This window comes from Pongo abelii, chromosome 19 (assembly GCF_028885655.2).
Source record: "Pongo abelii isolate AG06213 chromosome 19, NHGRI_mPonAbe1-v2.0_pri, whole genome shotgun sequence".
Classification (NCBI taxonomy): Eukaryota; Metazoa; Chordata; class Mammalia; order Primates; family Hominidae; genus Pongo; species Pongo abelii.
In genome coordinates this window covers 7,602,781-7,618,354 of record NC_072004.2, presented here as the reverse complement: position 1 = coordinate 7,618,354, position 15,574 = coordinate 7,602,781, and the positions used below count along the sequence as shown (strand labels likewise).

At 48.4% G+C, this 15,574-nt stretch overlaps 1 protein-coding gene across 1 annotated transcript in view; it reads right to left on the bottom strand.

The window, feature by feature from the left end:
- LOC100440409 (ephrin-B3) overlaps nt 1-15,574 on the bottom strand; it is a 130,095-nt gene that overhangs the window by 61,371 nt on the left and 53,150 nt on the right. Inside the window, exons 18-33 of the mRNA XM_054536196.2 lie at nt 14,962-15,108; nt 13,545-13,701; nt 13,072-13,311; nt 12,587-12,775; nt 12,259-12,406; nt 11,256-11,448; nt 8,162-8,362; nt 7,920-8,076; nt 6,806-6,980; nt 5,894-6,057; nt 4,333-4,494; nt 4,125-4,228; nt 1,995-2,151; nt 1,763-1,845; nt 1,471-1,651; nt 933-1,071 (exon numbers count right to left, since the gene is read on the bottom strand). Coding sequence (XP_054392171.2) covers nt 933-1,071; nt 1,471-1,651; nt 1,763-1,845; nt 1,995-2,151; nt 4,125-4,228; nt 4,333-4,494; nt 5,894-6,057; nt 6,806-6,980; nt 7,920-8,076; nt 8,162-8,362; nt 11,256-11,448; nt 12,259-12,406; nt 12,587-12,775; nt 13,072-13,311; nt 13,545-13,701; nt 14,962-15,108 — 2,597 coding nt within the window. The remainder of the gene's footprint in view (nt 1-932; nt 1,072-1,470; nt 1,652-1,762; nt 1,846-1,994; nt 2,152-4,124; nt 4,229-4,332; nt 4,495-5,893; nt 6,058-6,805; nt 6,981-7,919; nt 8,077-8,161; nt 8,363-11,255; nt 11,449-12,258; nt 12,407-12,586; nt 12,776-13,071; nt 13,312-13,544; nt 13,702-14,961; nt 15,109-15,574) is intronic.

Sequence of the window (15,574 nt, the reverse complement as noted above, 5' to 3'; positions counted from 1 at the left end):
ATTCTGTCAATTATTTCAAATAGTATCAGTTGTTGTCATTCAACTTTGCATACCATAACTTTTCATGTTTACCTTTTATCAGAATAATTAAAATTATTTTTATTGATGTGTATCCTGAAGGCTCTTGGGAAAATGAAGCACTGTTAAGACTAGCCCTAGGTAAAATAAAGAGGTCCTCTGCACCCCCGCCAGAATTCTTCTCCACAGGATGCCCATTCTAGGTGCCGCTGTCAAACCTGACTCCCTGATTCTCTACCCCAGTCTCCCCCAGTCAACCAGGACTCACTATGTGTTCATCTTGCCATGTGTTCATCCCTTTCTTCCCCATACCCTACCCCATCCCATGGCTGAAGGCTAGTTAATCTGCTAAACGAAAGTCAACATAGGCTGGGCTCAGTGGCTCACACCTGTAATCCCAGAACTTTGGGAGGCTGAGGGAGGTGAATCACCTGAGGTCAGGAGTTCGAGGCAGCCTGGCCAACTTGGTGAAACCCCAACTCTACTAAAAATAAAAAAATTAGCCAGAGGTAGTGGCACACGCTTGTATTCCCAGCTACTTGGGAGGCTGAAGCAGGAGAATCGTTTGAACCCGGGAGGTGGAGATTGCAGTGAGCCGAGATCGCACCACTGTACTCCAGCCTGGGCGACGCACAAAACTCTGTCTCAAAAAAAATATATTTTTAATAAATAAATAAACTCATCTGACTGATTCCATATCCCATGCTCTTAACCACTACGTTATTATACTCCACTCAAATATTTGTTGAGTTTAATTTACAGAATTATGATCTAATGCTTAGAAAAGGTGATGGAGATGGGAAATGTTATGAGAGCTTGGGGGCATCAGTCTTTTTAATAAACGAAGCATGCAACCATGACCAAGCAGAGTGCCTGCCGAGGCTGTGTCAGGGCAGGAGCCCTGGAGCTCTGACCTGGGTGATGGGTGCTCCGGAGAGCATTGTTGTCCTTGTTCATCCTGTCCATGATGGCTTTCCAGTTGCTGTTGACCTGGTCAAATAAGGTCGATTCATTGGGCAGCTGCTTGCGGATGTCTTCTCCTAGGAAGATATTCTGAGGGGGCCAAAAATTGGGGTGAGAGGCCACTTCTTACACACTCTCCACCCTCTGCTCTCTGTTCCCAGATCGTGGGTGACAGTTGGGTAGAAGATACAGAGTGCTAGAAGTCAAAGGCCAAGATGCCCAAGTTCTACAAGGAAAGTTGGAGGTGGGGGGCCAGGTACCTGGGTCTAAGAAGAAAAATGGAAGAAAAATCTGGGAAGAAGAACAAAAACTTGTTAGGGAGGGAATCTAAGGTGAGAGGTAATAACTAACAATCAGACAGCTGGGTCCTAGATGAAGAGTGACTTTAAAGGTAGGAGAATGAGGCTGATAACATGGCAAAATCTAGGTCTTAAGCAAATGAAGGAGTAAAAGCAGGAAGCAGGAAGAGCTCAGGCGCTGAGTCCTGACCTCTAAGTACATCCACTGACGCTGCACTGTGAGAATCATCTCAATAACCTCCAAAATGAGGGAGAGGCAGCGTTCCCAGTGGTCCACATCCTTCTCAAAGGCCTTGACAAAGCGAGATGCCTTCATGGTAGACAGAGCTACCTGGTTATCTTCCAGTGCCTGGAATACTTCTTCTGTACCTCTGAGACACAAGGGGTCAAAATCAGTTCATCCCCACCTGCCCAACCTTGGCCCCACTCTACAGCCGGGGTCACACAGCCCTCCCTTCTCCTAGAGCCCCAGCTCCCCAGACCTGAGCCGATGATGGCCTTTATCCTTGTAGGGTACTATGTCGAGCTGAGTCACATCCCAGGTCTTGGCAATGTTTTGTAAAGCCTGTGGAGAGAAATTGGGGGACACAGCAGTCAGGTATCTCTTCACTAAGGGGAACAGGAGCTGAGAGGTGCCATCAGATGATGAACAGCTGGAAGCCTGTGCTCCAGGAGGTGCAGGAGGTGTGGGAGCGTGGGAGAGGACTGTCGTACCACTTCTATAGCCAGCTCTTTAGTTGCTGAAGCAGAGATCTCCCCAATTTTCTCCACATGCTGATCCATCCCAAGCTCCACAATCTGCTCTAAGGTGAAGGTTTCAGATTCCTGATCAAACTCCCGCTGGATCTCATCCCGAACCTGGTCCCAGTGCCTGCAGCCAGGAACAGGAGGGTGTGAGGTCAGGAGAGTTACCATCACTCCCATTGCTGTCTCCCACTGGGACACTGTGATTCTGCATAGTTATCAATTCATGATTCAACTCATTTTGCTAAACAGCCTCGAAGATGCAATCTTAGGCACTATGGGGAATACGAAGATTGAGGTGAAACCCTCCAGGAGTAAGTTCTCTGGAGAGGGAGTTAAGGCAGGTGCACCCACAAAACACACAATGAATCACCGCAGGTTTACTCTAGATCTGCACTGAGTAAAGGCCTTACATGAAACATCTCATATCATTCTCATGGCTACTCTATACATTAGGAATTATTATTATTCCATTTACAGATGAGAAAACTGAGGCTTAGAGAGGTTAAATAATGTAAGCAAATGAAGTGGTTAGCTTATACATAACTGTATAACACTTAATGGTTTTGGCATTGCCAAAAACATACTGGAAGAAAGACGAAGTAAAATTATTTTCTCTTAAATGGATAGATCATGATTTAAACACCATTTATAAAAATTATTTTTATAAATCTATCCCCAACGGCTTGAGATACATTCTCTACCACATAACAAATTCCAGATGAATTAAAAGAGTTAAACCTGAGAAACACAAAGCATTAGAAGAAAGAATGAAGAGGATGTATTTGCAACTTTGGGATAGGAAAGGTCTTCCTAAATAAGGCACAAAGGCAAAAACCATACAGAAAGAAAGTTATACTTTTGGCTACCTCAAAATAAAATCTTTTGTATGACAAAAGACATAAGGCGGGATGGGCACAGTGGCTCATGCCTGTAATCCCAGCACTTTGGGAGGCCAAGGCCGGCGGATCACTTGAGGCCAGGAATTCAAGACCATCTTGGGCAACATGGCAAAACCCCATCTCTACTAAAAATACAAAAATTAGCCGAGCATGGTGGCAGGTGCCTGTAATCCCAGCTACTCAAGAGGCTGAGGCACAAGAATTGCTTGAACCCGTGAGGTGAAGGTTACAGTGAGCCGAGATTACGGCACTGCACCCCAGCCTGGGCAACAGAGTGAGACTGTCTTCCCCGCAAAAAAGGGGAAAAAAAGACATAAGGCTTAGTCATGATAGACAACTCCCTTTCATAGAGAGGGAGGCCCCAGGGCAGGGGGCAGAGAACAAGAAGTCAGCAAGGCTGGATAACCCGAGACAGTGCAAGAAGCAGAGGACAGTGGCAGGCTTGGTGTCTGCGCCACATGTTCGCTGAGCACTATTTGCAATAGCCAAGATGTGGAATCACCCCAAGTGTCCATCAAGCAATGAATGGAGGATGAAAATGTGGTGTATATATACAATGAAATACTCTTCAGCCTCAGGAAAGAAGAAAATTCTGTCATTTGCAACAACATGGAAGAACCTGGAGGACATTATGCTAAATGAAATAAGCCAGGCGAAGAAAGACAAACACCACATGATCGCACTCATATGTCATATGTAAAGTCTGAACAGGTTGAACTCACAGAAGCAGAGTCGAATGCTGGTTATCAGGGGCTGGGGTTGTAGGTGGAAAGTTGGGGAGGTGTTGGTCAAAGGACACAAAATTTCAGTTAGACAAGAGGGATGATCTCCTGTACATCATGGCAACAATGGTTAATAACAATCTATTGTATACTTGAAAATCACTGAGAGTAGCTTTTCAGTATTCTCACTACAAAAAATAGGTATGTGAGGTAATGCATATGATAATTAGCTCAATTTAGCCATTCCACAGTGTGTACATATTTCAAAACATTATGCTGTACACCATAAGTGTATGCAATTTTCATGCGTCCATCAAAATTAAATGTTAAAAAGAAGAAAGAGGAAAAGACATACATTTGTGGACAGAGGGGAAGAGAGGGCTGTGAACACTGCAGAGAGGAGAATGGGAGGGACCAGGTGGTGGCGCAGGCCAGCAGGGCAGAGTGGACACCCCGGAGCGGAGGAGCAGCCTCACCTCTCTCTAAGGGCAGGGTTCCGCAGGTCTGAGATGAGAGGCATGGTCCTCTTGAACTGCTCTATTTTTGAGCGAGTGGTTTCAATAATTTCCCAATTTCGGTCCTGAGCAAAAGTTGGGGGCATCAGAAGACCCGACGACCTCCCTGGGAACAGACCCCGATCCTCCACCAGCTTCTCTTCCACCTCCCCCCCCCGTTTCTCCCCACCTTATACTCTTTGGCTAATCTTGTGAGGCGACGAAACAGCCCGTGGGCCATGGTCTCCATGGTTTCCGTCTGCAGGGTCAGGAACCGGCCAGTCTTCCACTCATTCCAGTTCTCCTCCCAGTCTCTTGTGATCTCCCAGATTTGCTGGAGGGCATCGAGCTCCTACAGGGCAGAAAGGCGCGTTGCATGAAGTGGCACCTGCCCTCTTCCTCCCTGACGGATGCCCAGGCCATTCGCTGCTCTCGCTCTGTGAAGCTTCCCCTCTAGATAATACAGCGGCCTCCTCAGTCCACATATTTTTCTCCACTCTGTTGCCTTAAGAGCTTATCGAGGAACAAGCACATGAAAAAATCCTCAATGTCATGAGTCATTAGGGAAATGAAAATCAAAACCTCAGTGGGATGCCACTTCACACCCGCTAGGATGGCTAGAACCAAAAAAAAAAAAAAAAAAAAAAGGTAAATAAGTGTTGGCACGGAGATATGGAGAAATAGGGAGCCTTGTACACTGCTAGTGGGAATGTGAAACGGTGCAGCTGCTGTGGAAAATGGCTTGGCAGATCCTCAAAAAGTTAAACATAGAGTTTCCATATGATCTAGCAGTTCCACCCCTAGGCTTACACTCACAAGAATAGGGAACAGGTGTTCAGACAAATACAAGTACACGCATGTTCATGGCAGCACTACTCCCTTTAGCTAAAACGTGGAAACAACCCAAATGTCCATCAACTGGTGAATGGTAAACAAAATGTGGTAAATTCATGCAATATTCAAATATGAATATTCAGCCATTTAAAAAAGTACTGATCCATGCTACACCATGGATGAACCTTGAAGACATTATGCTAAGTGAAAGAAGCCAGATTAAAAAGGCCACGTGTTATCATACAAATGGTTCCATTTGTATGAAGTGTCCAGAATAGGGGAATCATACACATGGAAAATAGGCTTGTAACAGACTGGGGCAGGGGACGGGGGATGGATGTGACTGCTAATGGGCAGAGTTTCCTTTAGGGTAATAAAAATGTTTGGGAATTAGATAGATGTGGCGTGAATTACTAAATGTCACTAATTGTTCACTTCAAAATGGTTAATTTTGGCAGGGTGTGGTGGCTCGCACCTGTAATCCCAGCACTTTGGGAGGTTGAGCCAGGTGGATCACCTGATGTCAGGAGTTCGAGACCAGCCTGGACAATATGGTGAAACCCCATCTCTATACTAAAAATACAAAAATTAGCCAGGCATAGTGGTGGATGCTTGTAATCCCAGCTACTCGGGAGTCTGAGGCATGAGAATCGCTTGAACCTAGGAGGCAGAGGTTACAGTGAGCTGAGATTGCGCCACTGCACTCCAGCCTGGGCGAGACAGCCAGACTCTGTCTCAAAAAAAAAAAAAAAAAGGATTAATTTTGTTATGTGAATTTTACCTCAACTGAAACAAACAAACAAAAGCTCTTCGTGAGCTCCTCTCCTGTCCCGCTGCCTTTGTGGGCGCTAAGGACCCATTCTCCTGTCCCTGCCCCTTATCGACGGTGACCACAGGGTCCTTGCTCAGCACACCACCTTCTCCAGGTTCTGAAGGTCCTTGGAGGGTGGCTGCTCGATCTTGAAGATGCCCAAGTTGGCTCGGAGACTATTTTCCTCTTCCCGCATGGCCATCAGCATGGCCCGCACTTGTGTGATCTGGTCTAAGGCAGACATGTATCCCACGTTGCTGGTGAAAGGGCCTGTGGAGGATTCAGGATGAAGCTCAGTTTCCTGCTCACATCTGGCAAGGACAGTCATGGCTCTCCTATCTGTTTGTGGGCAAATCTCACCTCTCTCCTCATGTGAGAGAGGGAAGGGAAGGAGAGCAAGAGGGAACGCGTTGAAAGAATGATGGTTAATCTTAGCAAAAACTCCTAAATGCGGCTTGAGAGTCAGTAACAGATGGAATATGGAAGTCGGAATAAGAAAAGTAGAAATGGGGGCCAGGCTCGGTGGCTCACGCCTGTAATTCCAGCACTTTGGGAGGCCGAGGCAGGAGGATCACAAAGTCAAGAGATCGAGACCATCCTGGCCAACATGGTGAAACTAAAAATACAAAAATTAGCCGGGCGTGGTGGCGTGTGCCTGTAGTCCCGGCTACTCCGGGAGGCTGAGGCAGGAGAATCGCTTGAACCTGGGAGGTGGAGGTTGCAGTGAGCTGAGATCGAGCCACTGCACTCCAGCCTGGTGACAGAGTGAGATTCCATCTCAAAAAAAAAAAAAAAAGAAAGAAAAAAAAAAGTAGAAATGCTGTGAGCTGCGCCGCTGTCTACCCAAAACGAGAGCCCCGAGTGTCCTCCTCCTTTGCTCCTGAGTGGAGGCTCTTCCCCCACCCCAGCACCGACCCTCCTCCTCCCCTCCCAGTTCTCGCCTTCCCAGGACCTGGGTTTGGAAGGCTAGGTCTCTAAACAAAGGCTAAAGAAGCGGAAGATGTGGATCAAGGAGTACCTTTGAATTCGAAATCTTCCAGAAGCGTATGTGCTTTCTTCTTGAAGTCATCTGCCGAGTGGATCAGGCCTGTCTTGAATTTCTCCTTGTGTTTCTTCAGCATTTGCTCACTGTCCAGCAGAGTTTGTTGGAAGACAACCCACTCCCCGTTGAGACTATCCAGCATCTCCAGGACCTGGGGGAGTCAGAGAGTGGAGGATGACCAGGAGCAGGAGGTCTGCCCTCTCATGAAGGTTTTTAAGGACTCTTTTCTGATCCTCCAGACCAGAGTCTGGGGACGAGTTTTGCACATATGACAAGGCCTAAAAAAATCAAGGTGTGAGTTTGCCGGGCCTAAAAGAAACCCTGGCCGAGTGTGGTGGCTGACACCTGTGATCCCAGCACTTTGGGAGGCCAAGGTGGGAGGATCACTTGAGGTGCCTGTAGTCCCAGCTACTCAGGAGGCTGAGATGGGAGGATCACTTGAGCCCAGGAAGTTGAGGCTGCAGTGAGCCATGATTGCACCACTGCACTCCAGCCTGGGTAATGGATGGAGGCCTTGTCTCAAAAAAAAACCAAAAAACCAAAAGCTGTCTCTCTGAGAATGAGGCCAAAACCAGAAAAAAAAAAAAAGTAAATACAGTAAGTAAATCCAGCTGGGTGCAGTGGCTCACACCTGTAATCCCAGCACTTTGGGAGGCCGAGGTCAGCAGATTGCTTGAGTTCAGGAGTTTAAGACCAGCCTGGGCAACAAAATGAGACCCCCGTCTCTACAAAAAATACAAAAATCAGCCAGGCGTGGTGGCGTGCGCCTGTGGTACCAGCTACTTGGGAGGCTGAAGCAGGAGAATCACTTGAGCCTGGGAGGCAGAGGTTGCAGTAGGCCAAGATTGCGCCACTGCACTCCAGCCTGGGTGACAGAGCCAGACTCTGTTTAAAAAAAAGAGAAGAAGAAGAAGAAAAGAAAAGAAATCCAGAAGCTAAGTAAAGGTATCATTTGAGCTAGCTTTGGCTTTCAAATCTAGAGTCTCCTCCCCCTGTCACTTCTCTACTCTCCCCGAGGACAGCCAAGGGCCTCCCCTGCAATCTGCTACTGCTAAGGGTCCCAGGTACACCAAACGCCACAGGAACTCACACTGTCCTCGACTGGCACCTCGTACTTTTCAAGAATGGCAAATTGCTCGTGTATGGGAGGGATCTGAGTCTCCACGTTGGCCAAGTCGTGCTGCAGGGCATCCATGAGCTGCAAGCTGACTCCCAGTTCCTCCAGCGTCTGTGGAGGGTGGCTGATTCTGAAGGCGGGCAAAGGGAGTACTAGTGAGTGGAAGGCCTAGGGCCTGTCCCTGCCCCCTTCCTGCAGGGTGCCCCAACCCGCACTTCTCTGCATTCTCCTTCAGGTAGGTGTGCAGCTCCAGGAGGCGCCCAGCAGCCATCTCCCTGAGCAGAGTTGTGAACTTGTTCTGCCATTCATTGCAGTGCTGCACCAGGGAGAACTTGAGGTGCGAACAGTCCAGCAGCACAAACTGGATGTTGGTGACCGTCTCCTCCTTCTGCACATTATTAGCAACTTCCGTGTAGCTGCAAGAGCCCCAGATCCCAGCTAGGATGTTGTTTTCTTCGCAGACATGCCCTCTGTCCCAGCGCAGGCTGCAGGTCTCATTTCCTTCCACCCAAACCTGGGCAGCAGTTCTAGAGTGTTCTTCTACTCCCAGGCATCCCTCATTCCAATCTGCCCCAGCCATGCAGCTGTGACTGTCATTTTCCCAGTCACTGGCTATAAGATAGCAGTCAAACTTCTTAGTCTGGCACTCAAAGCTCTAGAGTGAGGCAGGGTGCGATGGCTCACGCCTGTAATCCCAGCACTTTAGGAGGCTGAGGCAGGTGAATCACGAGGTCAGGAGTTCAAGACCAGCCTAGCCAACATGGTGAAACCTTGTCTCTACTAAAAATACAAAAATTGGCCAGGCACGGTGGCTCACACCTGTAATCCCAGCACTTTGGGAGGCCGAGGTGGGCGGATCATGAGGTCAGGAGATTGAGACCACGGTGAAACCCCATCTCTACTAAAAATACAAAAAATTAGCCAGGTGCGGTGGCGGGCGCCTGTAGTCCCAGCTACCTGGGAGGCTGAGGCAGGAGAATGGCGTGAACCCAGGAGGTGGAGCTTGCAGTAAGCCGAGATCACGCCACTGCACTCCAGCCTGGGTGACAGAGCGAGACTCCGTCTCAAAAAAATAAATAAATAAAAATAAAAATACAAAAATTAACTGGGTGTGGTGGCGGGCGCCTGTAATCCCAGCTACTGGGGAGGCTAAGGCAGGAGAATCACTTGAACCTGGGAGGTGGAGGCTGCAATGAGCCAAGATGACGCCACTGCACTCCAGCCTGGGTGACAGGGTGAGACTCTGTCTCAAAAAAAAAGCTTTAGAGTGGCACAGATCTGGGTTGAGTTCACCCTGTGCTGCTTCCTAGTGCTATGACCTCAAGCAGGTTGCTTTTTTTTTTAACTGTTTGAGCCTCGGTTTCCTCACCTGTAATACAGTGATAGTAACAGAGCCTGCCTCACAAGGTGGTTGGGAGAATTCACTTGGCTGCTACAGAGCCCCTTTGTGTTCTTCCTTTCCTGTGCCTACGTTGCAGATATCACTCTGCGGGGTGAACGTGCTCATAGACTCACATCTTTATGCCTTTGCTCATGCTATTTCCTCCACGTGGAATGCCTTCCGCACTGCCCATCTCTGCCTGTTGAAATCCTACGCAAAGTCTGCCGGGCTTGGTGGCTCACGCCTGTAATCCCAGCACTTTGGGAGGCCAAGGCAGGTGGATCACGAGGTCAGGAGATTGAGACCATCCTGGCTAACACGATGAAACCCCATCTCTACTAAAAATACAAAAATTAGCCAGGCGTGGTGGTGGGCACCTGTAGTCCCAGCTACTCGGGAGGCTGAGGCAGGAGAATGGCGTGAACCCGGGAGGCGGAGCTTGCAGTGAGCAGAGATGGCGCCATTGCACTCCAGCGTGGGTGACAGAGTGAGACTCCGTCTCAAAAAAAAAAAAAAAAAAAAAGAAAGAAATCCTACGCAAAGTCCCTTCCTCCAGGAAGCCTTCCCTAAAATCCCCAGCTGGAAATCCTCTGTCCTTCCATTGAACTGCCCTGGCGTGTGATATCCCTTCATCCTAGTACTTACCACAGTGCAGCTGTGTAATAACACAGTACACAAGTACAGGGCTTCAGCCTACAAAGTGCTTTCATGTATCTTTAATCATTTCACAAGGTTCCAAGGTAGGTAGTGTAATATCTGTTTCACAGAAAACTGAGGCCCAGAGAATATAGAAAACCTGCCTAAAGTCACACAGCTACTAAGTGGCACAGCTGCAATTCCAAGTCTTCTCGTGACACCACAGCCACCACTCTTTCAGCGATACTTTTATCTTCCTTACTACTCTAGAGCCCTCAGGAGGAAAGAACTTGCTCATTTCTTTTTTTTTTTCTTTCTTAACTCCTCATGGCCCATACAATGAATGTTTCTGGAATGGATGTTTACTGAATGAATGAACGAATGACGAGAGGCCCATAAAAAGATGTGAGTTAAGATCACAAATTAAGATCTTCTTCTCGGCCAGGCACGGTGGCTCACGCCTATAATCCCAACACTGAGGGAGGCTGAGGCGGGTGGATGACTTGAGGTCAGGAGTTTGAGACCAGCCTGGCCAACATGGTGAAACCCCGTCTCTACTAAAAATACAAAAATTAGCCAGGCATGGTGGTGGATGCCTGTAATCCCAGCTACTCGGGAGGCTGAGGCATGAGAATTCCTTGAACCTGGGAGGCAGAGGTTGCACTGCACTCCAGCCTAGGTGACAGAGTGAGACTCTGTCTCAAAAAAAAGAAATTGAAAAAAAAAAAAGATTTTCTTTCTGAGTGGGCAACATAGAATCTCTACAAAAAATTTTAAAAAAAAAAGAAAATTATCCAAGCATGGTGGCATGTGCCTGTGGTCCCAGCTACTCGGGAGGGTTAGCCAGGAGGATCGCATGAGCCCAGGAGGTCCAGGCCACAGTGAGCTATGATCACACCACTGCACTCCAGCCTAGGCAATGACAGAGCAAGACCCTGTCTCAAACAAAATAAAACAAACAAAAGAATCTTCTATTTAACTCCCATCTGCCTTCTTAGAATCAAAGGGCTCACTGATTTCATCTTCCAGATCTCTGGAACTTCTTCTTTCTCACCAGGCCCTGCCATCCTCCCCTAGACAACTGCTTTTCACCTAAATCCTGTCCAGCTCTTCCCTGATCTCTACCCCTTGAGAAGCAAAGGTCCAATGTCCTAGGTCCTGTTCTTTTCCTGTCATTGAGGACACATGTCATCCTCAGCTCCCCTACCCACTTCCCAAGACTCTAGGCCCGGGCTCCTCCTGCAGTGCTGTGCCTCCTACAGACAGGCTTTCAATCCACCCTCACCACTCACCGGGCAATGTCGGCATCAAAAGAAGAGACAGGCGGGTTGAGGCGCTGGTAGCGACGAATGAAAGAGTCCTTGTTGATCTCCCAGATCTCCCGGTACATGTCCCAGGTCTTGAGGTAGTTCTGCAGCAGGCTTGCGTTGTTAGTCATGCCGCTGCTGATTTGGGTCTGGATCTTCTTGATGTCCTCATCTTGCTCTTCAAAGGACCAAGAAAGATGCTTCTCACTGACTTCCACCCCAACCCAACTTGTGCCTGGGCCCTGCCCACTGCTCCAGACCTTCCACTCTAAAACCAGCTTCCCAGAGAAATACAGCTCAAACATGCACATTAGAAGGTAAAGGAGTAGGCAGAAAGTGAAAATGTGACTCTTAGTGTCTCCTTCATAGGATCTGATGTCTTGTCTGTTGGTATCTACGCCTCTTACAGGCCAGTCCCAGTCCCAGTCCCAAGCTTGTCTTTCCTCATCTCCCATCCCAAATCCCAAATCCCATGAGCATCAGTCACCTAATCTCAAACCCCATCCATGCCCCTGCTCCCTTCCCCAATCTGGCCCCCCTGCTTTTTTTTTTTTTTTTTTTTTTTTAGTTGGAGTCTCACTCTGTCACCCAGGCTGGAGTGCAGTGGCATGATCTTGGCTCACTGCAGCCTCCGCCTCCTGGGTAATTCTTTGCCTCAGCCTCCTGAGTAGTTGGGATTATAGGCACCCGCCACCACGCCTGGCTAATTTTTGGGTTTTTAGTAGAGATGAGGTTTTGCCATGTTGGCCAGGCTAGTCTCGAACTCCTGACCTCAAATGACCCGTCTGCCTCGGCCTCCCAAAGTGCTGGGATTACAGGCACAAGCCACTGTGCCCAGTCGATCTGGCCCCTTGACCTGAGTTTTCCCCAGGTCATGGAGATGACTGGCCCAGTATGCCTGGAAACAGCCCTGGTCTCTCCTCCTGGTCTGGCCCACTCGACAGCCTCTGAAACCCTGTGCCTTGGGCCCTCCCTGTTGCCCACTCACCCACAACTGTTTGGATGGGTTCACGATGTAACTTGCGCTTGGTGAGAATGTCAGGGAGGTGGCGGAAGACAGAGATGGTGGAAAAGAGGTGGTTGCCAATGTCATTGACCGCACCTGCCAAAGTCTGCAGAGTGGGTGAGAATTCCACCTGTGAGGAACCCAGTGGAGATGGAGAGATAAGCCTTAGGACTGGGAAGGTCACACACTTCAGCAGCAGGTCTGAAGGCCATAGGATAAAGTCAAGGCCAAGGACCAAGTTTTGGAATTAAGGGAAACTGACAAATAAGATGCAATGGTTTTGAGATGTTGGGCGCAAAGTGGTTCCTACCTGTGCCACACTTCCTTGTAGATCATTCTTCAAAATGACAAGGACTTGGAAGAGTGGGTTTGGGCTGGTCTTTCCATCCCCATTGATAGCTTTGGATAGTTCTAGCAGTGACCACTTCACATTCAGGCGCAGGGCATCCTCCATCATACGGTCCAGCCGAATCATGTACAGCATCCACTGCTGCTGAATCTGATGGGATGGAGGGAGGAAAAAGAGAACTCTTCAGGGAAGACAGGGCACATCCTGGGAAGTGAGAACCAGCCAACAGGGAAGGAAACAAGTTGGTTTAATGGAAAGGCAGGACGCTGAGTCCTGGAGGAAGAGGTGTGAGGACTGAAGGTTGGCTGAGTCCAAGACTAGAGCACGATGTTTGAGAAGTACACACTGGTAAAAAGAAAAAAGTGTCGGGGAGCAAGAGAATGGCCTGATGGAACTGGGGGACTGTGGTTTTTCCAACCACAACATCCTGGCCACGGGAACCCTACCTCAGGACCATCATTCTTGAAGACCTCATAGGAGTTGGTCATGATGGCCACCACATCCTGGTGCAGGCTCATCAATTTCTGCTGTACAGCTGCCCGATGTTCTCTTTGGTCCTCTTCAAATTCCAGGTCCCTGTATACCCGTTTGCCACTAATGCGTACCAGCAGCGTCTCTGACATCTCTTGGGCTCGCCAGCCAATGGTCAGAGTGGATGCCTTGAACTCATTCACAATCATCTGCACCTAGAGTCAGGCCCCATCATGGGGGAGTTTCAGCTTGGGAAGAGACCATCTGGACCTCATTCTACCCTCCCACTTGTTCTCCAGCTAGACTGGATGACACACAAAAAAGTCCTTCCTCAAGCAAACTTAATTCTTTTTACACTACCCCCAGGTTTCCCAATCTCTATGCGACGCTCGGGTATAAATGACCGATCAGCCTTGCAGACCTTTAGGGTCTAAGGACTGTGGCCCACCTTGCTGGCATGTATACGGCACTCCGTGATGAAGAAGGCACTGGCCCCCTTCAAGGCCCAGTTCAGTTTCTTGAGTCCCGGGTGGATCTTCTTATCCAGGAACCGAATGCGCTCTTTGAATAGGGCCTGCTCATCTGGGGACAGCATGGCAATAATCCTGTGTATAAGAGAGGCCTGGTAGCCAGAGGGGACAAGCCCTGAAGATCTTTCCTTCACATCAGGAAACGGTGGAGAAATCTGAACATTTCTAGACCACTAGTCTAGATTCTAGACTAGATTCTAGACTAGTACTTCCAAAAGAACTTTTTGCAATGATGGAAGTGTTCTCTTAGGTTGGTGCAAAAGTGATTGCCATTTAAGTAATGGCAACAACTGCAATCACTTTGCACTAACCTAATGCAATGTGTGCTGTCCAATATGGCACCCACTCATCGCATATGGCTATGGAGCATTTGAAATGTGGCCTGTACCAATGAGTAATCAAATTTTTAAGTTTATTTACTTAATTTACATGGAAATAGCCACATGCAGCTAGAGGCCACCATGTTGGACACTGCAGTTCTAGACACCCAGACAAGACTGCTGGTTGCATCTCCTTGGAGTTTAACCGGGCTGAGAAAGTTTCCTGCTATGGTCTAAATGTGTGTGTCCCCACCAAATTTATATGTTAAAATCCCCACTCCCACAGTGATGGTGTTAGGACCTCTGGGAGGTGATTAGGTCATGAGGGTGGAGCCCTCATGAATGGAATTAGTGGCTTCACGAAAGAGGCCTAAGAGAGCTCCCTTGTCTCCTTCCACTATGTGAGGACAGAGCAAGAAGACAGCCACCTATGAACCAGGACGCAGGCCCTCACCAGACACCAAATCTGCTGGTGCCTTGCTCTTGGACTCACCAGCCCCCAGAACTGTGAGAAATAAATGTTTGTTGTTTATAAGCCACCCGGTCTATGGCATTTTGTTATAGAAGCCCAAACAGACTAAGACAGTACCTAACCCAGAACAAAGCCTCACTCCAGAGAGAATACCAAGGCAGTCCAGAAACTGAGGCAGGGATGGGGGCAGCAGGGCCTTAGTTCAATGAGTCTGACGTTATTCTGTGCACAGAATCCTAATGCCAGCCCGTTTCATTCCTAGAGAAGTGGCCTAGAGCTACAATATATATGGTACAAGTGACCAGTGGGGTGGGAGGGGACCTGGTTGGCTTTACTCTGCACGCTGCAGCTAGAAGATAAAACTACAAGGGGTAGGAGTAATGATAGGGCCATAAGAGTGGGAGATAATTTCTTTTTTTTTTGAGATGGAAAAGATGTAGAGGACAGAAATGGTAGAAAATGGACAACATTACAGGGCAGATAAGAGAAAAAGAAGGAATAAAATAGCACCTCGAAGGGCTGCAGTGAGGACTGGAGCCCTACCTATTATAGTCTCTAGCAACAAGTAGCAGATTTTCACGCAGAATGCGCAGGTCCTCGGCTCGCTCAGCTACATTCACCACGTAATGGGGCGTCTCAAACAGCAGCCGCTCCCAGTAGTCAATTTCCACAAAGAGAATCAGAAGGGACCTTTGAGAGAGAGAAGCCAGGCAGTGAGGGGACCGCACGAGAGGATAAACTAGAGCAACAACCGAACAGGTGGAGAGGCTGGGAAGCACGGGGAAATGTCGAGATGAGAAATGAAGCAGAGGCCTGGTATGGTGGCTCATGCCTGTAATCCCAGCACTTTGTGGGGCCGAGGCAGGCAGATCACTTGAGCTCAGGAGTTTCAGACCAGCCTGGCCAAAACGGTGGAATCCCATCTCTACAAAAAATAAAAAAATTAGCCGGGCGCAGTGGCATGCGCTTGTATTCCCAGCTACTCAGGAGAATGAGACACAAGAATCGCTTGAGCCTGGGAGGCAGAGGTTGCAGTGAGCTGAGATCGCACCACTGCACTCCAGCCTGGGTGACAGAGCAAGACCCTGTCTCTAAAACAATAATAATTATAAATAGATAGAAATAACAGAAAATATTCCATTAATAATTTTTATAT